The sequence below is a fragment of the Emys orbicularis genome, chromosome 9 (assembly GCF_028017835.1).
Source record: "Emys orbicularis isolate rEmyOrb1 chromosome 9, rEmyOrb1.hap1, whole genome shotgun sequence".
Taxonomy (NCBI): domain Eukaryota; kingdom Metazoa; phylum Chordata; order Testudines; family Emydidae; genus Emys; species Emys orbicularis.
This window is the reverse complement of record NC_088691.1, coordinates 6,732,248-6,754,333: the sequence shown is the minus strand read 5'-3', so window position 1 is coordinate 6,754,333 and position 22,086 is coordinate 6,732,248. Positions and strand designations below refer to the sequence as shown.

The 22,086-nt window shown below is 40.8% G+C and overlaps 1 protein-coding gene across 1 annotated transcript in view; it reads left to right on the top strand.

Moving 5' to 3' along the window:
* Nucleotides 1–22,086, top strand: part of MCF2 (MCF.2 cell line derived transforming sequence) — an 88,485-nt gene that overhangs the window by 52,623 nt on the left and 13,776 nt on the right. The window contains exons 12-22 of the mRNA XM_065410524.1: nucleotides 1,235–1,426; nucleotides 1,572–1,743; nucleotides 9,526–9,614; nucleotides 11,008–11,096; nucleotides 13,677–13,743; nucleotides 15,746–15,861; nucleotides 15,973–16,042; nucleotides 16,568–16,660; nucleotides 17,167–17,259; nucleotides 19,147–19,272; nucleotides 20,241–20,462. Coding sequence (XP_065266596.1) covers nucleotides 1,235–1,426; nucleotides 1,572–1,743; nucleotides 9,526–9,614; nucleotides 11,008–11,096; nucleotides 13,677–13,743; nucleotides 15,746–15,861; nucleotides 15,973–16,042; nucleotides 16,568–16,660; nucleotides 17,167–17,259; nucleotides 19,147–19,272; nucleotides 20,241–20,462 — 1,329 coding nt within the window. The remainder of the gene's footprint in view (nucleotides 1–1,234; nucleotides 1,427–1,571; nucleotides 1,744–9,525; nucleotides 9,615–11,007; nucleotides 11,097–13,676; nucleotides 13,744–15,745; nucleotides 15,862–15,972; nucleotides 16,043–16,567; nucleotides 16,661–17,166; nucleotides 17,260–19,146; nucleotides 19,273–20,240; nucleotides 20,463–22,086) is intronic.

The window sequence follows — 22,086 nt, the reverse complement described above, 5'->3', positions numbered from 1 at the left end:
TCTGGTTGTACTCGAGTCTCCTCTGTGGCAGCCCCCTCTAATCATTCCCCATGTGATCGCCACATGTGGTGCTTAGTGTTGTTTCTGATGGTCCATGTCGCGCTGTCTGGAGTGGCTCATGATTGAGAATACCAACCTCAGGGCAGACTGTTAGGAAGCAAGGCACAAACCCCAAAGTGGTTGTGAGTTCTATACTTAAAGTTCATCAACCCAGTAACAAGTGTAAATTCCTCAGGCACTGTACAGCCTTAACATGGAGTCACAGACTGTCCCCTTGTGCCTTCTGATCTATCTTGTCTCCCAGGCAAGCTTGACTCTGTGATAAGCCGTCACTTTACGCCAAAATCACAAGATATTCTGGTTACCCGCAGTCCCAAAGGACCAGTCACTTACCCCAGGCTGATTTGCACTTAGATCTCACACCAGAGCCAATGCTTGTAGCCAATCTTATAGTAAAGTAGGGATATATTAACTAAAGGAAAGAAATGAGAATTATTTACAAGGTTAAAGTTTCTAGCTAATCCCTCAGAGGTTGGCTTCTGCCCTTGTTTTCTAAGTGCTTATTAAAGTAATTCTGGACCATCTCATTGACTATATAGAAGTCTGATCCTTTTAAAAACCCTATTCTGTTCTCGGTCATTGCAATATCACCTTGTGGCAATGAGTTCCACAGTTATGGTAATTGAGTGGCATGCATAGAACTTTCAGATGTTATTTATATAATATTATAGGTATAAAACTGTAAACTACTGGTATTAAGTACCTTGTTATAAAAATATGGACACAATGATGTCAGCTATTCATCACAACTCAAACTCTGTTGAGCCCAACTAGTTAGTCACTAAACACATTAATGGCTGATCTTCTTGTTCATTTTGTCACGTTTACTTTCAGAGCAAGATAAATAATACGGGAGGAGTTATGTACCAAATTCTACTTTTATGTCAGTGGCATACGAGTGATTTTGCACCAGTGTAGCTGAGAGCAGAATTTGGCTGGCAATGTTAGCCATTCTCCGGAAATTTAAGGCCCTACTTCCCTATTATCAGAATGCAAGAGAGTTGATTGAACTTCTCATAAAACTAATTAGCTTTCTGGTTTTCTCCAAATTGAAAAGCAGATTAAGTGAATGCTAAATTAATGGGTGATAAATATTTTTCATTTATACGTTGGTTAACTGGAGGTTTCAGCTCCCTGATCTGTTTACTCCTCATTTGTGTTACACTTTTATCAGGCCCTCGAGTGCTGTGATGAAGGGGCTAATCTTCTAGCTAATCAGCCAATGGATAAATGCCAATCTAAAGAAGGTGCTCAGAAAGCTCTTCAGGATATAGACAAATTTCTTGAAAGTTCTTTGCCGTACTTAAGCTATGATCCCCAAGTCCTGTGCTATGACTTTGAATCTGTCTTAACACCTGAAATAAAGGTAAGATACCTCACTGTCCTCTTTTAAAAATAATAATAATACAATTACAATACAGTTGCAAGATCACCAGCCTTTGTATTGTCTCTGTTATAGTGACAAATAATAATAGTAATTTGCTTACCGTTGTCTTATTCGCACTCCGCAGGGCCAGATACAGTCAGTCCAGATCAAGCTTGAAAACGTTCGAAGTCTGTTTGAGAATCGGCAAACTTGCTTCAAAAAGCTTGTGGATAAACAAGTGCGGCCTGTTCAGTTAGTAGCCCCTCGACCAGAAAACCCACCAAGGTCGAAATCTCCTTTATTCTCTCCCAAACACGGTAAAAGTATTTTTAAGTTTCTGTCATCTTAAAACGTTCAGCTTTGTTTATTTTGCTCTGAGCTGCGAAAGAATAAGTCTAAGTGTAGTTTTGAGAAGTAAACTAGAATTTATGCGCTGATGTAAAATTACTATATCAGTATTAAATGCTTAGGAGATTGCCACCTCTCAAGTTTTGGGCTGGAGTCTCCGATTAATGGGTAAGTAACGTATGTTTGGAAGTCTCCCATGTGGTGCATAGATGGGACAAAGATCCCTGTCGTATTTAAGTTTATGTTGGTCTCTGCTACTGTATGGAATGTTTTAGCTTCATAAGCAGAATATAGTTATAAGTAGAGATGTGAGTTATTGAAAATTCTTGAGCTCTTTGAAGTTTTGGGGCCTTCAAGTTTCTTACAGTTTTTATTTCAGTTGTGAAAAGGTTGCATGAGAATGGGTGCAATATTTTCTCCACTGTCTGTGTAGACAAGCCGATGCAGTTTTTCTACGTTCATTTTTGAGGCTCAAGCTGGTTTGGCTGGGATTGGTTGCATGGTATTTATCCCGAAAGACACAGTGCAAACTTCCCCCACGCTGTCCCACCAGACAGCCTGCAGTGCTAAATTGGAAGTGAAATTAGGGTTACATGGGAAAAGGACAAGAACCTATTAAAACGTATGAACATATTTATTTTCTATATCAAGAAGTCCTCACTTAGCAATCTCATCCATATACTTAGAGCCGCAGCTGACACAGATTTTGGCTGACATTTTGCAGGAGCCTAAGGAAATTAGTCACCCAGATCCCACTGAAATTGAAAGGAAGTAGGGCGCGTAACTTCCTTAGACTCACTTAAAAACTCCCCTCTTAAGCCCTTATTATGAAATAACAAATGTTCCTAAAAAGCCAAATCCTGGGAAATAAAGGTCCATGGATGTTCTGCACAGAACAGTATTTGGCCCGATGTTTGTTTAAATGATGAAATTAAACTTTTTTTCCTTAACACGTATTTATATACCAGTATAAACAAGTTGTCCAAGGTAATGCTCAGTGGTTTGACTATGTAAGGCAATTAATTTATGATCTACATGAGGATCATTTTTCTTAGCATATGCACAACGTGACCAGGATTCATCACCGAATTTGGTCCGCTGGTTGGCTCATTAGCTTCCCCGGCCCAGACCGGTTAGTGACGGGAACGCTGATCCATGATCGTTAATTATTTATTATGATATTAGGTATGTTATGCAGTGCCTTAGAGCCCTCAGCTGAGATCAGAACCCCGTTGGGCTAGGCTCTATACATGCACATGTTAAGAAATGCTCCCCACTCTGGAGAGTTTATACAGTAAATAAACAAGGCAGGCAAAGATGGGAGAGGAAACACAGTAAGAGAGAGGTGAAGTGACGAGCCCAAGGTCACACACGTCAGCGTTGAGAAAAGCCCCAAGTCTCCTGACCCCTGTCCAGTCCCTGTTCAAGCATTTCCTCTGAAGCATTACTCATCAACAGTATTGTGATGGCTTTTTAAAATCAAAGCGTAGTGGCTATTTCGTAATGTTTCATCGTTGGCATTTCAGAAACAGAAAAGTGATAAAGAGAGAACTTTGCCTTAAAGATTAGGGCAAATTGTGTGACCTGTCGCTGTCTGTGATGTTTTGGGATCATCCACACCAGTAAGGGGTTCTGTCACCGCCTGTCCGGTAACCTTGGGTACTTTAATGCTATTCTGCGGTGGTTCACAGCCCTGACATCAGGAGCCAGCCCATAATCATAAAGCTCTCATCCTGGTCTACTCAGTCCTGGCAGGGTGACCCCAGCCGCCCCTTCAGTTCCAAGTCTCCCCAAATCCATCATCCTGAGTCCCTAATGACCAGACACGTAGACTTTTCCTCTCTGGTTTGTCAACCATGAAGGTGTGAAACCAGTCCACTTGCTTTGGCACACAAACTCCACACAGTTTGCACACCAGGGACCTGCTTGGGGTAAAAATAAACAAAAAGTTTATTTAATAGAAAAAAATCACGGATTCGAAGATGAAATAGCAAGGGAAGCAAACACGTACAAGCTACAAGGACAATAAACATAAAGATGCATCTTCAGGATGTACCCTTTCAAATGAGAGAAAAATCCCTTTTCTAACACATCTATTGGCTTTGAACTGTTTCTCAGCATACTCCCTAACTGTAGGGGGATCCAGGGTTCATAGATAGCTTCCCACTTCGATGTTGTCCCTCAGTCTCTGAATAAGTTTCACTTCAAACCCCTTCCCCTTTAAAAAGGATTTTCAGGGTTTTTTCTCCTTCAGTCGCTGTAGAAATTCAAAGTGGGGAACCCCCTCCCCCCCGCCTTCCTTAGTTTTCCAGGACTGGGGGTTTCTTTTCAGTTTCAAGTTGTTTCAGTATTTTCCCATGAACTCTAGTGCCCATCATTTGTCTTTTCCTGGGTTATACAGTGGTAGGTGCTTAGGGCTCATCTCATCTGGTGGGGGAGGCAGCCCCCCCCTGCCTGACCACTTACTGCCCTGCTGTTAGAGGGAACTGAAAGCTGCAGCACAAATTAGGAGCACAAATAAATAAATTCCTATATACATAGAAATACATATCCACAGTCTGTATGAATATCTCATAATGACCATCCAGTTCAGAACGTTACAGGCTTTCATAAAAGACCTTATTCAACATATTTTTCTAGCATAGTAACATTGTATACAGCTTATTCTTTGCGGTTCTACCCTGGGATGCCTGGACCCTGAATGTCACACCATCACAGTGGCTATCTGACTGGATGTATTTGATGCTGTTCCCTTAAACATTGTACATTTTAAAGGCATGAGATCAGTCGTAACGGACAGGTACCCTGCATTAATCTTAACCCTGAAAGACGCGAACAAGCATCTGGAAATGAGCACAGCCAGCAAAGGGTGAAAAGATGAAAGGCATTTCTTTTGGAAAGGTCTCCATTTCACACTGAAACATCGAATGGCTTGATCTGAACCGGTGGGATATCTTGTGTCAAAGATCCATCCTGGGATGCACTGAGTGTGCTTTGAGTTCTGCAGACACTAGGGCACAGATTGAAAGCAAGCTACCGGGAAGCACGCTTTTTTGTGCTCTTTTCTTTTTTTTTTTTTTTTAAGAGGGTAGGGACTTCCTCCTTTCATCTGTGCCCTGGGTTTGAACTTCTCTGTTGGGGGGCAGGTCTATTTTTAAAACTACTTCTGAAAAAATGTAAACCATAAAATAATGTAGTACCGTATACAGAAGTGCAGTAAAGTGCAATAATGTTATGGCTCTGTAATAAAGTAACGTTAACGGCTGTATTTTCAAACTTTGCCACATGAGTCGCAGACACAGAATATAGGATGATCCCGAGGTCCTGAGCACCTTCCAGTCTCAGTGAAGTCTCTGCTGCTGTCAATGAGAGTTGAGGTTGCTCAGTGCTATATAGGCAATACTCACATACGTGCATCTGACGTTCCTGCAAAATGTGTACAAAAGAGTCTTTGCTTATGTAAAGGGGATGGTTATACCCACAAGACCCATGCAGACATGCAAATATATGTCGTGCACATGCAGATATGTGCTTTGTAGGCACAGCTGAGGAAGACACATTTTACAACTGCAGTTTAGGAATGAAGATTTCAAAATGTAGCCAGTCAAGGGTGTGTCTCAAACAAAGCCAGGTAAGGTAAAGTTAAGGACAACATTTCCAACTTATTGTATAGGTACAGAGGAGGAGGCACCAGGATGGAATTTTATCATCAAACTGCAATGAGGTTTTTCATTTGTGGCTTTCGACCAGCTCCTTTTAAGGTGCAGTTCAAGTTTGAAAATTACCAATCTAACAATGACAGCTAGACACACTCCATTCATTTATTCCTTGTGTGTATTCAGTCATATCTGCTAAACCTAATGACAAAAATCATTTTGACTGTGATTCTCTCCTGATAGTCCTGCTGAATCAACACAACTAAGAGGGCAGGAACTGGATTCTTTTCCCTCTCGTGCATCATCGACAATTGTCGACGTAGTTCCAATCAGTTACAGCCGTCTAGCTGGTTAGCACTGGTGTTACAGAGGGCACGATATGAAGATAGTGGAGATGCACAGATGTCACATGTGCCATGGGATATAATTTGGCCTACAGGACCTTTTGTGAAGCAGTAAAGGATCCAGCTTGATTCTCAGAGTGCTGGCTGAATTTGCAGGGCTGGCAGTTCGGGAAGAAAAAGCTTGACTTGTAAAAAGAGCATCTAAGATATGGAAACCGTTGAGAGACAAATAAGTTTAGAGCGCCACAGGGCCATTCTTACGTTTGCTCTTCACTGCCGAGCCTCGCTTCTAAAAGCGAAGGGATGTTCACCCTGGCTTGCCAGTGGCATTTGTGGGCTGCATTACAGTAGCTAAGCCACAGGCCAGGAGAATGGCAAGAAGATGATAATGGGCTTTTGATCAACAGGAATCACTGGAGAGGCCTTCTCACTGACTCCTAATGTTCTGGTTGTCTGTAACTGTACAAGCGACTGTCCTCCTTGTACGTATCAATCCAAATAACACTGAGAGACAGAAAGTTTCCTATTTTAAAAAGTAGGAATTTTGCTTAATGTGTTACAGTAATTTCTACCTTTTCATTCTGAAAAACATGAGTGTAAATATGCAGGCTCGATTGCTGGAGAATGATCCCCCCCACTGTAAATTCAGCAAAAGGGAACCAGTGTTTAAAATACTTTTCTTGCACCTTCATTGCCCCATTTTTAAATTGCAACAGAATATTACCATTGGAGGATATTTTTTCTTCCAATGACTTGCGACAGAACATCTGTGTTCAATCAGTGTCGTTTGTTTTTAAATATCGTCACTGATCTTTTACTTCAATGGAAGTCTCAACAATGAGACTGGTCCTTTGGTCAACCATACTTATTAATGGCTCTATTGTTAACTTTTTTGATGCTTCAAATATGTATTCCCCACCTTCTCTCCAGCAGTCACCCTTTGCGGTTGAAGGCTTTTTCAACCTAACTGGTATATAAAGGCATCACTGGAATAGTAATTTCTAATCATTTTATTTTGTAACAGCACATTTTGAAGACGAGAAGCCTTCTCTCCATATCTGTTTCCATTCCTCTGCATCAATTTTTTCTCCCTGCATCATTTGCTCATTGCTTCACAAAAGGTGGTTCTTTTGTATAAATACTATTCAAAATTTTAAATAACCTAGTTCCAGTTCCTTTTTGTACTCTCATCTGCAGCAATACGTTTTTCCCTATTGAAAAGAATCTTTCATTAACGTTGCTTTATTTTTGCCTGTGCTGACTTATTCTTTGGTTTTTAACTACTGTGAAGATGACAAGTCTTAGGAATTTTTATTTTAATTGGTCTCAAAATTGCATACAGTCCTTCTTATAACAAGTCACACAATGATCAAGTACCTGCTTTCCCCCAAACAGGAGGGATAGCTCAGTGGTTTGAGCATTGGCCTGCTAAACCCAGGGCTCTTACTAGTGAGAGACTTTAAAATTGTCATTTCATATATTGGTCATTATGAATTATTTGTATTCAGGTAGCACCTGGGGACCCCAAGTGAGATTGAGGCCCTATTGTGACGTGCACCGTATGCATAGTAAGAGAGAGGCCTTGTCCCAAACAGCTTCCAATCTAAATGGCCAAAGGGTGGGGAAAAGGGCAGTATTATCTTCCTCATTTTGTTTTTGGGGAAAGGAGGCACAGAGGGTATGTCCACACAGTGTTTTTGGAGCGAGCGGGAGCGTGCTTGCAGCCTGGGTCAACAGACTAAGGTGGCAGGGCTCACGCTAGTGCTCTAAAAAGAGCTGTGTGGACAGTGCTTTCAAGCTGAGACTTTGGCTGGAGCTCAGGCTGTGAAACCCACCCCCTGCCCTAGGTTTCAGAGCTGTCTAGACGCCTGTTTTTAGAGTGCACCAAGTCTGTCGACCCAGGCTGGGAGGTTGGCTTCCGCTCGCTCCAAAATGTGGTGTAGACATAGCCAGAGAGGTTTTAGTGTCTCCCCCAATGACCGAGAGTCAGGAATGGAGTCCATATCTCCTGTGACCACAAGACTGTGCTTCCTGTCATACTGGTGATAGATGAGATAGAAAATGATTCCGTTCCTTTAAGACAAAAGCGCCATCATTTTAGATTGACTTTAGTAGTAGAAGCCTTGGTAGCACTGTGCCCCACTCTGAGAGAGCTTGAGGGCAGGGTGGCCAGCGGGATGGGTGGGGCAGAGATGTAGCTTTCTGTGGCCCTCTCCTTTTATCTATTTTGCTCAGAATGTGGGCAGTAGGTAATGCAGCTCAGAGTTTCAATACCTTCTGTGGCTGCTACTCTGCAGGCTTGGGGGGATCCAGCCTGGAGTAATGCAGCTCTTGCTGCAAGGGGGAAATGGGATGGCAGTAGAGTCTGGAGTTATCCATTAGCCTAGCTCATATCTCATTGCAGAAGAGAATGCTGTTACTGTCTGCAGAGGACCCCAAGGGCTGGGAGGCAACACAACCTCAAAAATCCACTGCTCCTAAGTCCCTTCCACCACAGATGCTGTTTCAAATCCCCTCCTCCTATGTCTTCTTGCCAGTGAGATGGGGAGAGTTGGTCCTTAGTCACTTTTTATTGCTCTGATATTCCTTACTTTAGATGCAAGTATTTCTGTTGTGGGATAATATAAATGAAAGTAAACTCGCTGGGTTCCTGTGTCTCTCTCTCATCTGCTTCCATTTGAACATTCTTCTGATGACATAAATAGCCCACAGGCCCTCAATCCTTCCAAATGTGGTTCAATTCCAGTTTTTTCTATTGCCATTTCAAGGAATCTCCATTCAACCCTATAAAATGCTTTAATGATGCTAAAACACAAAGGGTGAAATCCTGGCTCCACTGAAGTTAATGGGCGTTTAAAAGCATGTCTGACATATATCTCACAAAGCCTATGGAAGTAAATGGAAAGACTTGGTGTATTTTTTTTAATAATCAAGAAAAAATAGCAGTACCTTAACCAGCCATTTATCCTTGTGGTTTAAAAACATTATACGTCTACAGGCATCACATCATGAAAGATTTTCCCGACGTTTGAGGATGACCAGCATAATAGAGTCTGGAGCTGTCCATTAACTTCTCATATCAAAGGAACAGGTCCTGTTTGATTTAAGTACCAGTCGTGTCAATTGATGGAGCCAGGAATCTCTTTTTAAAGATTTTGTAAGACTCAGCAGGACAACTGTCTGGCATCCTTCATGTTATTCATCTTCAAACTTATCTCTTCAGGCAAAGTTGTCTGAATCTTGGTTATAACCAAACATTATGGGTCAGTGCTACAGCTGGTGTGAATCAACATAGCTGCATTGGAGACAATGGAGCCAACTTACAGCAGATGAGCCTCAGGCCCTATTGTTGTAAATAGGGCTTTTGTAATATAATCACAGGAGGTGGTATTTCTTCAGACAGGTTATTAGAGAGGTATAGCTCCTTATAATTTGCAGAGGCTTCACTGATTTTGTTCGTTTGAGTTACAGTATCCCCTACCTGGAGAGATGTTTCTTTGTACCCAATGAGCTTTTCTTTTATGTCCTAATAATCTATTGCTTTTATTCCCCTTTTCGTAACAAAATTGTTTGATATGTCTAAGGTATTTTTTTTTTTAATTAGGAGTGTATTCAGTTTGCCTTTAGCTTTAATTAACTGATTATCCACTCTCTGGACCATTGACGTTTATGCAGGTGATCTAATTTTTTAATCTCTTCCTGCTTCCTTGGTTAGTTATACATTGGGTAATTGTGCATTTTTCTATCCAAGGCATGGATTTTAATTCCAGTTTAAAGTTTTCATTTGACATCTCTCTCCCGGGGAAGAAAACGTCAAGAAAATCTCACAGTGCTCGTAAGGTAAAAATTGTTAGTGAACCTTGAATGGGTTTTACATGGCAAGATCTGAAATCATATTTTTCCAGGGATTGATAGAACTTAGATTCTGGGTTTTTTGGGTGAGATGTCTTGCATCCTTTTTACTCACACCCTGATTGACTTCAGTGGGACTATTCATACTTAAAAGTTAAGTACATGCCAAAGAGTTTTCCTGGATTGGGGCCAAAATCACTTTTCTTTATCGATTTCCTGTTTTAGGCCTGGTATAACAATGACATCAATTAAGGAAATAATCCTTCCTTCAGGAATCTTCAATGCTTCGAAGACTAGAAACAAAATACTAACCCCTCCCCCTCCCCAATATCAATAGTGGAGACTGTTTTAAGAGTTGGAAAAACTAGCGTAATTTGGATCTTTCTTTTTAATTCTGCAATCGGTTTTATCTAAGAAGGATGCATAAAGCACACTTGTCAAGGATTTGGGTTTTTAAATAATTTAACATTTGTAAGTTTGAAGCCTGTTGCTTGTGTCCTTATTAGAAAGCTAATATTATAAAAGAGAGAGGGAGGGAAATAAACAAATGGAGTTTCTTGTTTTGCTTAATAGCAGAAATAATATTGAAATAAATAAGTTAGGTATTTATTACCAGTATACAACATACTGTTGCAATTCTTATTTTATTTAGCACTTGTAATTCTAACTACTATGTAATTATTACTTTAATATGTAGTCTATTTATGTAGCTAGAAATTTATCTGAATTTTCATATACATTACAACTTATAGTTATCTATGGCCTTTGCACATATATGTTACCTAATAAATGTTGTACAATTGTATTACAATATCCTGATCATTTACCTGTATTTATCTAAATTACTCATGAAATAGGAAATTCAAGATTAGTCTCCACTAAGGCCCCAATTCAGCAAAGCGCTTAAGCATGTGTCCAAGTCCCTTTAAAGTTAAGCACAATCAGGCCACCACTGTGACTCTGAAATTCTCTCATAATGCCCTTACATATTTATTTGTAGACTATGAAATTGAGCATTATTATTTGTATTATCATAGAACCTAGGAGGCCCAGTCATGGGCCAGGAACTTCTTGTGCTCACCACTGTACAGACACAGAACAAAAAAGACAACCCCATTCCCAAAAAGCATGTAACCGATATTTTTAGACAGTAACCTAGCCAAGGAATTTCTGGGAGAAAGTTTGTCAGGACCTTACGCAGTATGCCATTTTTAATTTTAGCTCTCGTATACTGCAAGGAAGTTCCGCAGTTCAGCATATCTTATCCAGGACACCTTCCCCAGATGGTTCTTGTGTTTATTTCAGAAACTGAGCTGATTGATATTGGCTCAAGCATATCCATCTCTTGAGTTCTCTCTAATACGTACCATTTCCATTCTAGATTGAAGTAATGCATGACTATCAAGAAAAAAGGAATTCCTTGCAGTCTTTTATTTCAGAAAGTGAAGACAACTTAGATATACTAAAAGGGTATGTTTTGTTTCATATATTATCCTAGTAGAACCTCATGTAGAATATCATGTGTTCAGAAGATCTGCTTAATGCAAAATCAGAACCTCTGTTGGAAGCATCACAAAAGGAAGAAGACTATAGTAATTATTAGTTGACTCTTATCCTCAAAATGCACTCTCTATCAATGGAAAAGGAATGTTCAGTGCAACAATTCTCTTGGCTGGTGTGTAAAAATCAAAACTCATCAATAAAGTTCCTGTGCCAATGTAGCTTAAATAAATATGTGAAAACAGTGATTAAGAGGGGACTTACGGAGCTCTTTGTAAAAGATTATTTCATGGCAAGGGAGAGCAAAGGGAAGGTCTGTGAATAGAACACAAGTGCAGGTTTTCACATCTGAGTAAAACACTTGAACAAATGTCCTGAAATAGAAGCACGGTACTCTTAACAATTTGATCTTTCTGTTAGATCCACCATCAAAGCTAAAACTCCACAGTTTGGCTTTGTTGTAGGGGTCTGACCTAGAATGAGACAGACAAGCAGTCTCAAGTTTGCTGCTGTACGGACAATGAACCTCCACTAATATGACATGTCTGTCCATTCAAGCAGCTGAGCTGAGACGGCCCAGGAATGCTGAGGACATTGTTAAATTTCTCTCTTCCCTGTATGATCTGGTGCATGTTCGGGATGGGGGCTGGGCCAAGGCTGGAACATGTTTTTATTCTTTCTTTATCTTTCCACACCTCAGGTGTACAGTGTGTCCACCAGTTTTCACCATTTATTTTGGTCGCGTGCTGGTTTGTTCAGGCTTCTGTGTGTCTTGTTCATAGAGTTGGCTTCTAATTTTTTTTATTGCCCATGTGAAAATGATTAGGGCAAGTCAGTTTATATATACTACTTAAGTGTGCATCACGTTGACAGACTCCTGAGGCTAGTAGCACAACTGCAAGAGTCCTAGGGAATAGGCAAGAGTTTAAAGTTACTAAAATATACCGAGCTGCTCTTTGGATGTGAGCACAGCCTTAGTGCTTTTAAAGAATTTGAAGGAGCTGTTGACATGGAAAAGTGCTGTCCTTTCACTGCATGTCCAAAGCATTTTTGAAGCTGACAACATCCATCCCGTTGAATGAGTCTAGAGAAGACATACATAGAGTAGCAGTCACTGTAGCACCTTCCAAGGGTCAACCTCAGAGCTAGTCTTCACTACCACACACCACTGTAGCATGTCTGGTGAAGACGCGCTATGCCAACGGGAGAGCGCTCTCCCATCAGCATAATTACTCCACCTCAGTGAGAGGCGGAAGTTATGTCAGCGGGAGAGTGTCTCCTGTTGTCTTAGCATTGGCATGGACGATGCCTAGGTCGATGTAACTTGCATCACTCAGGGAGGTGGCTTTTTCACACTTCTGAGCAACGTAAGTTACATCGATTTAAGCGGTAGCGTAGACAAGCCCTCCGTGTTGTCTTCTGTAAACCTTGCTATTCACCATGTTCTGAATGCAGTCTTTTGAGAATGCACTACGTTTGCCTCACTTTGAGAGAGATCCTTTTTGGCCAAGATTTTGTTGGTGCTCAGAAGAACTGGGAACATGCAGCATTTAGGGAAACATGGGGAGAGAGCCTAAGAAGTTCAAAATCCTTTTTCAAGGCTAAAACGCAGTGCTATTTTTTTAAGCTTAAATGAACCATGTCTCATAGACTCATAGACGTTAAGGTCAGAAGGGACCATTATGATCATCTAGTCTGACGACCTGCACAACAGAGGCCACAGAATCTCACCCACCCACTCCTGTAACAAACCCCTAACCTATGTCTGAGTTATTGAAGTCCTCAAATCGTGGTTTAAAGACCTCAAGGTGCAGAGAATCCTCCAGCAAGTGACCCATGCCCCACGCTGCAGAGGAAGGCGAAAACCCCCCAGGGCCTCTGCCAATCTGCCCTGGAGGAAAATTCCTTCCCGACCCCAAATATGGCGATCAGCTAAACCTGAGCATGTGGGCAAGACTCACCAGCCAGCACCCAGGAAAGAATTCTCTGTAGTAACTCAAATCCTACCCCATCTAACATCCCATCCCATCCCATCCCCATGTCTGAATTTTAACGTAGTAATTCCCCTCAAAACACAGTTCAGAAAATGATCCTTTAGTGAAATTTGTTAAGAACAGCCAATTTTTTGATGTGTAGTGAGGAGAAAGTGGAGTTCTTAAGTAGTGGTCTGTTTGGGTGTTATACTTTATTGATAGAAAATGGACACATTAAAATTAATAGTTTGTTACACAACCAAGTTGGTCTTTACAATAAAATACAGGCATGCAGGCGGTTAAATGGTCACTCGGAATTCACCAAGTATAAATAAAATGCACATAAAGAGCAAAGGGCCCAAACAAAACCCTTAATTCCGCATTTAAGGTGCATATGGCCCTCTGATCTGATGGATTTAATCTGTTACTCATTACCTGTCCTACTGCATCTGTACTCATTCTGCCCCTAATTGTTAGAGTGTGGCTAATTTCAGGCATATTTACCATGAAATTGAAATGCAATGGCTCAACCCTGCAAACATAGATGGAGCATTTCTGATTGTTTTTTTTATTTCAGCCATGTCATAAATGAGCTAATAGAAACAGAGAGAGTGTACGTAGAGGAACTGTTCACTGTTTTGATGGTGAGTTACTTAAAAATTCCTCGTGACTGCTCTCTGATGTGTTTTCTGAAAGGCATCTGGCCAATTAAACAAAAATGTGATTTGGTCAATTTCTACTTTGCTGTCATATCCCGGGTGATCTTGAATTTTTCTCCCATCATTTTGATTCAGACGACTTGTGCACAGTATGTGTCAGTACAAGCTTTTAATCTATAATTTGGGTGAAACCTTCTGTTCACAAACGTATGTCTTGGTAACTAATTTTATCAATGGTTGGAGAGGAAATATACAGAATAAGCTGCAATTTGATCATATGCACAAATACATGAATGTATATATATGTGTATATAATATAATATACCGGCTTGATAGATTGAAATCCCCTCTCTCCCCTCCCAGCCCCAAGCTTTTCTGAAAACATCCATTTCTTCCCAAGACATGGCATTTTATATAGCTTTGCCCGGTAATGGTGATTAAAACTGAAATGATTGATTTCCATTAAGCTGACTCAAGATTTATGTTCCTGCTGCATCTTAAAGTCAGTAGTAAATTCATATTTAATGTAAGATATGCCAGCATTGCTAATAAGCAGTTGTGCAAAAGACACACATTTCAAAGCTGATGTAGGTGAAGTTATATATTACTGAATTCATTATTCCTAACTGGTTGACTAGATCCATTATATGGGCCACATTTTGTCATCAGTTGTGTGTAGCATGCATTGAATTCTGTGGGAGCCACATGTGTCCGCACCCATAGTTAGAAGCAGTCCCTGAGACTGGCTACTTGTTATCTTTTTCACAAAAAAATTATATATCAAGCTTAGAGACAATAACAGGGACAGTCCAAAGCTCTGCCCAGTCCCCGTTCATTTTTCCTGAGCCGTTTATTCTTTTGTGTTGGTTCTCCTTGAAGTTATTGTCTCTTTCCAGGGATGACACAATTGGTAAATATTTTTTGCAACGGTGTTCTAATGTGACCTTAACGTAGAGTGCTGTACTTTAATTTACAAATAAAATATAACTATTTACAGTACAATAATATCCCTTATGCCACTGCCAGGTTACTTAGCGCAGATTCCCTTTTGGAAAATGCAGTTGATTTCAAGGGGCAGATGCTGTAGCAGAGGGGGGAAAAAAACCTTAGGCAGCAGGAATCAAGGAGAAAGGGATCTGGTGTTCCGAGAGTGTATTGTTGAACAGCAAAAAAGCCCATTGATGTTGTTATTTGATATCTATCAGTCTTTTGCTTTGTTACAAATTTCCCACCGCATCAGACCTTGAGAGAGTATCTTTAATTGTTTTCCATTTAACAAGTTGTCAGCGATGTGTCTTGCAGTCATAACAGCAGATGTGTAACCAAGACAAATATTCCTCCAGGACCTCTCCCTCCATTGTGCTGTAGAGAGATGCGAATGGCAGTTTGTCTTATCAAAATACAGCATGTCTCCGAAGTAAATGGTGTTTTAATGGGCCTGTCTGTGTGTACTTTCCTTATCCCATTGTAGATCTAAAAGTTTCAGAAATCAACTGTTACATAATGTGTAAACACAGACCAAAGCCATGCATGTGTATATGTAGATGAGAGGGCAACCTGGATCCCTAACAGTAGAGCAATTTTCTTCCGTGTGAGAGCTCTGAATTCTGTTCCCAGACTTGGTCCTGGTCTCCTTGCCCTGTCACATACAGGGAATGATGCTGAGCAGAAGCATCATATTCAACCCCTTTGTGCAGGAACATCTCATGTTGCTCTGTAGCTACTTCCTCGGGCTGTCTGATGAAATGTGAAGCCCTCCCCAAATGTCACTAATACTTAACCTCTGAGGGCGAGGGAAATTCAAAGAAAAAAATCGGGGAAATCGAGAAGATGTGGGGACTAAAAAAAGAAATAAAAGGAAAGTAGCATTTTGTAACAACGTACATTTTATTGAACCGATAGTCATGTATCTTTCCATCTAGTCTTTAATGTGGCAATAAACCAGGCTTATACAGGCCTAATCATGAATACCTGCTGTGTTCTACAGGGCTACAGGGCTGAAATGGATAATCCAGCGATGGTCATTCTCATGCCGCCTGCCCTGAGAAACAGAGAGGATGTTCTCTTTGGGAATATGCCAGAGATATATGACTTCCATAACAAGTAGGTAACTAGCTGTATATTCCCTTTCTTTATGAGTTCCCCTTACAAACAGACTGCTCAGATGCTGTTGCATTCACAGTCACATTGTATCTCTCCCTTAACCTCTTTCAGAATTTTCCTACACAATCTGGAAAGCTGTGTTGGAGCACCAGAGCGAGTGGGGCTTTGTTTCCTGGAAAGGGTTAGTGAATCAATTGTTGTATTTAGAACAGACTTTGTAAGCCGCATTTTCCCCCTGATACTTAGCATTCCTCAACTTGATGCTTCCTATATAAAATAGCAACCGCTGGACACTGTATTTATGGGAGAGAGACAAGGTAGGTGAAGTAATATCTTTTACTTGGCCAACGTGTGTTGGTGGAAGGTACAAACTTTTGAGCTACACAGAGCTCTTCAGGTCTGGGGGAGCAAGCAGAGCATCTGAGCTAACAATGTGTTGTGCTCACATGTCCAGCAACATGTGGGGAAAAGCAGCAGGCTTGGCAATAGGCCTATCTACTGTGTAAGAATCTCCTAATTTTAGGGAGTGACTCTTATTTCCCATCTATCTGGTTGTTTTTTTAAAATATGTATTCTTCCAATTTGCAAGTGAAATAGAAGCTAAGAAGGGCATTTGGTGCTCACCTTATTCTGCCGTACAGTTGTCATAAGTAAGACGTTCTAGAGTGCATATATTTTAAAATTGATTTATTTATTCTTCCTGCAGCGAGAAGATTTTCAGATGTATGAGAAATATTGTCAGAACAAACCTCGGTCAGAATCTCTGTGGAGGCAGTGTTCAGAAAGCACCTTCTTTCAGGTATGCTAATTATTCATGTGCAAAGCATACTTCAGCGTACGTGAATTATTTTTGCAAAATGCAGCATTCATGTCCTTAGCATTGCAACCTTATTCACTATTCTATACATGTGGGAAATCCCCCATTAATATCAACCACAGTTACTTGAACATATGGCGTGTAGAATAGTAAATTATTGTGCATCCTATTCATAGATTTCAAGGCTGGATAGAACCATTGTGATCATATGGTCTGACCTCCTGTGTAACATAGGCCAGAGAACTTCACTACAATAATTCCTGTTTGAACTAGAGCCTATCTTTAAAAAATCCAATTTTGATTGAAAACTTGCCAATGATGGAGAATCCTGCACAATCCTTGGTAATTGGTCCCAATGGTTGATTCCCCTCACTATTAAAAAATTGTGCCTTATTTCCCGTCCAAATTTGGCAGGTTTCAACTTTCAACCGTTGGATCTTGTTATACATTTGTCTGCATGTTTACTTTATACTATTTCTTTGTTACAGGAATGCCAAAGAAAATTAGAACACAGACTTGGGCTGGATTCCTATTTGCTCAAACCAGTACAACGTTTGACAAAATACCAGTTGCTTTTGAAGGTATTCATATGTCTTTTTTTAAAGCATAAGGAACTGAGGGGAGGCCTAGACTAATGGATATTCACTAGCCATCTCCAGGAATGCTTAGGCCTTAAATCTGGGACATTGCTGGTGGCTGTTGGAGAGTTTTAAATTCTCTTTGATGTCTGGTGTATACTGAGGGCAACACTCAAAGCACTGTACTACTGAAGTCTGAGAATGTCTTGTTATTACTGCACCTCTTAGCAACTTCCCCAGGAACAGAACTGCAGACTTGTTTGCTGTTCTCTTCACTTACGTGGCTGGTGACTTACTGGATCATTCTTAAAATTGCAGCAGTCCATAAGCCCTTATGCAGAGCACTGTTGTGATGTCTGAAGAAGGCCTGACCATTTGAATAAAGGGGGAGGAGTTGCTTAGGTTTTTTTAACCTTAGAAATATCAGGAATATCAAGTCTTACCTTCCTTATTTTTGTTGGATGACCTAGAAGTGTAGACTGGGATCTTTTTCAGCCCTGAGTTGAACAGACATAAATTCAGAATATTTAATAAAGCGAGCTTTTTGGCCAAGTGTTCTTTACTAAATAATGTTAAAACTGACTCCTCCTTTTAATGAATCAGGTTTCGCTTCCTTGGTATCTTAGTTCTTCAGCTTTCCAAGGTAGACAAGACCTGACTTTCTAAATCAGAAACAAGGGAAAAAAACCCAAATACCTGTATTTATTTTACTGTCAGGAATGCTTTACACAGTGTGAACAAAGCCACCCATCCAATATCTCCCTCTCCCTCTGCCCATCCCCTTAACCTTTACCTTTAAACCTGTGATAGGCTCGTCTGAATACGGCTTAGCCTTGGCTTCAAAACTGAGAAATTCTTGGGGAGAGAAAATTCCATATTGGAGGAGGAAACAAGTATTTGTAACAAGTTATTTTTAGGAGGGAAAAGGTTGTTTGAATCTGCTCAGTGATATGGAATGAAAGAATCCTGCAGGAAATGGAACTATGAGTAGATACGATGGTCAAAGGAACATGATAAATGCAATTTACCACATTGGCATGTCTACTTTTTCTTAGGTATTTCTATGGCAGCCATCACCATCCTAGCTGAGTGCCTCACAGACTTTAGCGTATTTGTTCTTGCAACACTCCTGTGATGTAGGGAAAGGCCGTGGTCCCTATTTTACAGAGGGGGAACCGAGGCACAGAGACACTAAGTGACTTGTCCATGGTCACACGGGAAGTCTATGGAAGAGCAGGCAAATGAACCCAAGTCTCCCAAGGGCCAAGCTAGCACCCTAACCACTGGACTATCCTTCCTCTCAGGTGGGGGGATGTACATACAAAGTTATAACTGAGAGAGAGAAAGAGATCGGCTATATAATGTAACTTTGTATGTGTATATATTATGGATAATACAATTTCTAAACACTGACACCTTGGTTACTCACTTACTGCCTCTGTCCATTGTTAAAGGTTTTCATCTATAGTTATCTGGGGTCTCCCACTGTTAGGATAGTCTTCTGTTTGGTATCTTATTTTAGCCGCTGTTCTATGACTCTCTTTTCCTAGAATATTATTCTCAGATGTATGAAACCTATTGTCTCGGTTGCATGTCCTTTATTTGTCACAGCAGCAATATCTTCAAAGAACTCTGGGAGGTTAGTTGAATATGACCTCCCCTGAACCAACACTGACTGTCTTTAATGAAGCCAAGAAAAATGCTGTGTGTGAATGTGGTGCTTATGTGACACCTTTTCCTTACAACAGTGAATGTATTTTAAATGTTCCATTTCCCCCAAGATACAAAATAAAGGAGACACTGGCTTCTGAGTTATTGCAATTCCATGGGCAATGGAGAAAATGTGTTACATTCAAGTAAAAACACACAGCCTTTGATTTCTAATTACAGGAGTTGCTAAAATACAGCACAAGCTGTGATGGAGTTAAAGAGTTGCAAGAAGCTCTGGTTGCAATGTTGGATTTACTAAAATCAGTCAATGACTCTATGCATCAAATTTCAATAACAGGATATGATGTAAGTACATCTGGGTAATGAAAAACCTTTTACTCCAAAGTTCTGGGCATCTCAGTGGGAATGTCCAAACAGACAGGGAATGAATAAGAATCAGGGGGTAGCCGTGTTAGTCTGTATCTACAAAAACAACAAGGTTTTTAAGGTGCCACCAGACTCCTTGTTGTTTTAGGGAATGAATAGAATCTAAAGTGAATAAATATGGCGTTAAAAAGTATAGTAGACAAGACAGTTACAAAATGAATAGGATGGGAAAACTCTTCCGGGTGTCGATCTTTCCTCTAATTGCATTAGTTGGGTAAACACTTCCTTTTTTTGTTTACATGCAAAGGGCAAGTTGCAGGTGCAGTCCCAGAGCAAAGCCACTTTGTGGCACAATCTCCGTTTCCCTCCTGGTTCACCCAATAACTCACCCACTGTCAGGGCTTTTTCATAGAATTTCCCTCTTGGGGTCTAATTTATTAAATCCTCCTGAAACACTGCTCAAACCCTTGTCCTTCCTGAGGCTTCAGGTCATGGTTTCTTGTTCCCCCTAAGCAGGGAAGCTCTGCTGGTCCCACTCCAGACCTGGCTTCTCCAGAAAGTCCTTCCCCTTGGGTATTTCCTAGGTTCAAATTACTCCCCCCGTGAACTTGGAACAGAGTATTCACAGCCCTCTCTCCTCGGCTGTGTATCACTCCTGATAAATTTCCACAGCTTCCCAGTTCTTCCCCCAGTGGACCTCTTCCCCTTGGAACAGGGTAACTACAGCCCTCCTTCCTTGGTCTGTGCGTCACTTCTGGCAATTGGCCCCCATTTCCAGCTTGGTCTGCTGATCCTTCTAGGGAGACCTATTCTTAGAGCAACCAGGCCTTGGGACAGGGTTGGCTGGCCCTGGGCCCCCCCTGCCCTTAAAGGGGACAGACCACCCTGTTACAGGGCATGTTTTAAATTTTTAACTGGTGATTATTTATTTGCTGTGTTATTACCAGGGGGACTTGAGTGAACTTGGAAAAGTATTGATGCAAGGATCGTTCAGTGTTTGGGCAGGACACCGGAAAGGCCCTACAAAAATGAAGGATCTTGCCAGGTTCAAACCAATGCAGAGGCACCTCTTCCTGTATGACAAAGCCCTGGTGTTTTGTAAGAAGAGAGAGGAGCATGGAGATGGATATGATAAAACCTCTTCATACAGTTTTAAGCATTTTTTGAAAGTAAGGAAAACCTAGTAACGACGGGAAATTGCATTTATGTAATAAACAGGCAGCTTTCAGAATTGGGAAAGTATTATTTATCTAGACAATAGTTCTCAGCTATTAATAGTCACGATGTGCATACCATTACTGCCAGCCTAATGAAAGAATCTTTTCTGATTTTAAAAAGCCACAACGTCCCTTGTTCTCCAAGCACACAATGGGCAACACCCCAAATTAGAATCACAGACAAATCTTTCATTTCAAAGATCAGATGACACATGTCAGTGAAATTATGTCCTGGGCAAGCCATGCATGAGGGACAGGGATGTGCTTTTGGGAAACACGAGTCTGCTCCTTCCCTTAAGGATCAGGGAAATTGTAGTCAAGCCATGTGATCCTGCTGAATTAAAGCTCGGTCTGAAAGCCAACAGGGATAATGAGGTATCATCCCAAGCTTCTCAATCACTGCCAAGGCTTTGAGGCCTCCTGGTAAGACCAGTCCCTGCTGAGGCAAGAAGACAGAAAGGCCAGGCCGTCTCTGGAACCCGTTCTTAGGCCAGAGCAAGGCACCCTGCTCTTGCACCCTCTGATTCCTGGAAATGTCTGAGCGACGGCTGCTAATCACCTGACTTCCTAGTTGTCTGTGTAGTTGGGTCGGTAAGTAGATGACCCCTCTTCCTCTCTCGCTACCCTCCCTCCTTTGGCAAGGATTAGTTGCGTCTAGTGACTAATAATAATAATAATGTGTGTGTGTTTTAGAGCCGAACAAATCTGTATGTAGAGGATGAGCCTCCATGTATGGAACTCCCACTGACTTGGATGGGCTTGGAGAGTTAGGCCCTCACTCTATTCAGAATCTCTTTAAATATGTGATGCTCTCTCAAGTCTGTTCAGCTCATCGGCACATTAGCAAGTGCAATGGGAGACCAATAAATACCGGGCCATTTATTTCAATATTTGTTTGTTTTTCCAAACATCATCTTTTTGTTTCTTGAGAGCTTCTCTTTCCTTGTAGGAAAAGTTCCTAAGTGCTTTTATAGATTCCAGAGTGGCTGCATGGGGAATCTTTGTTCAGAAGAGAAAATCCAGGGTTCAGCCAGTCTTAACATTTGTCTGGGTCTGCTTCACTTTCCAGCTGTTGTGCTGCAGAGCCGAGTGATCTGTGATAAAAGAATTATTTTCTTTTCTGTATTGGTGGCATGAGGGGCAGAAATGTGTTTCTGGAGCCCTGGATTTGTTTGATTAGTGATAGTATCGAATCATTTTTTTGCTCAGGAAGAATGTTTTTCAGAGATGTCTAGTTTAGGAAATCTATTTAGTGGAAGCTGTGGAACTGAGAAATCTATCAGAATAACTTCATTTGAGAGCTGTATATCTGTAAGACTTGGGATAATATTTTAAGTACTTTTCTGAGAAGAGTTGGTTTAAGACTATTACAGTAACTTACTCTTGGCTACTTTATTCCTGATTCCAGTAGTATATAATCTTCTAGACCATCACTTATGGCATCTGAATGATATTTGGGTAACACGGAGAACATTCGTTTAAAAAAAAAAGAGAGAAAAATTAAAAAAACAACCTTGCAAATCCCTATGCCAAAATATGCACAAATAATGGAAATTGAATCATTTGGTGAAAAAAT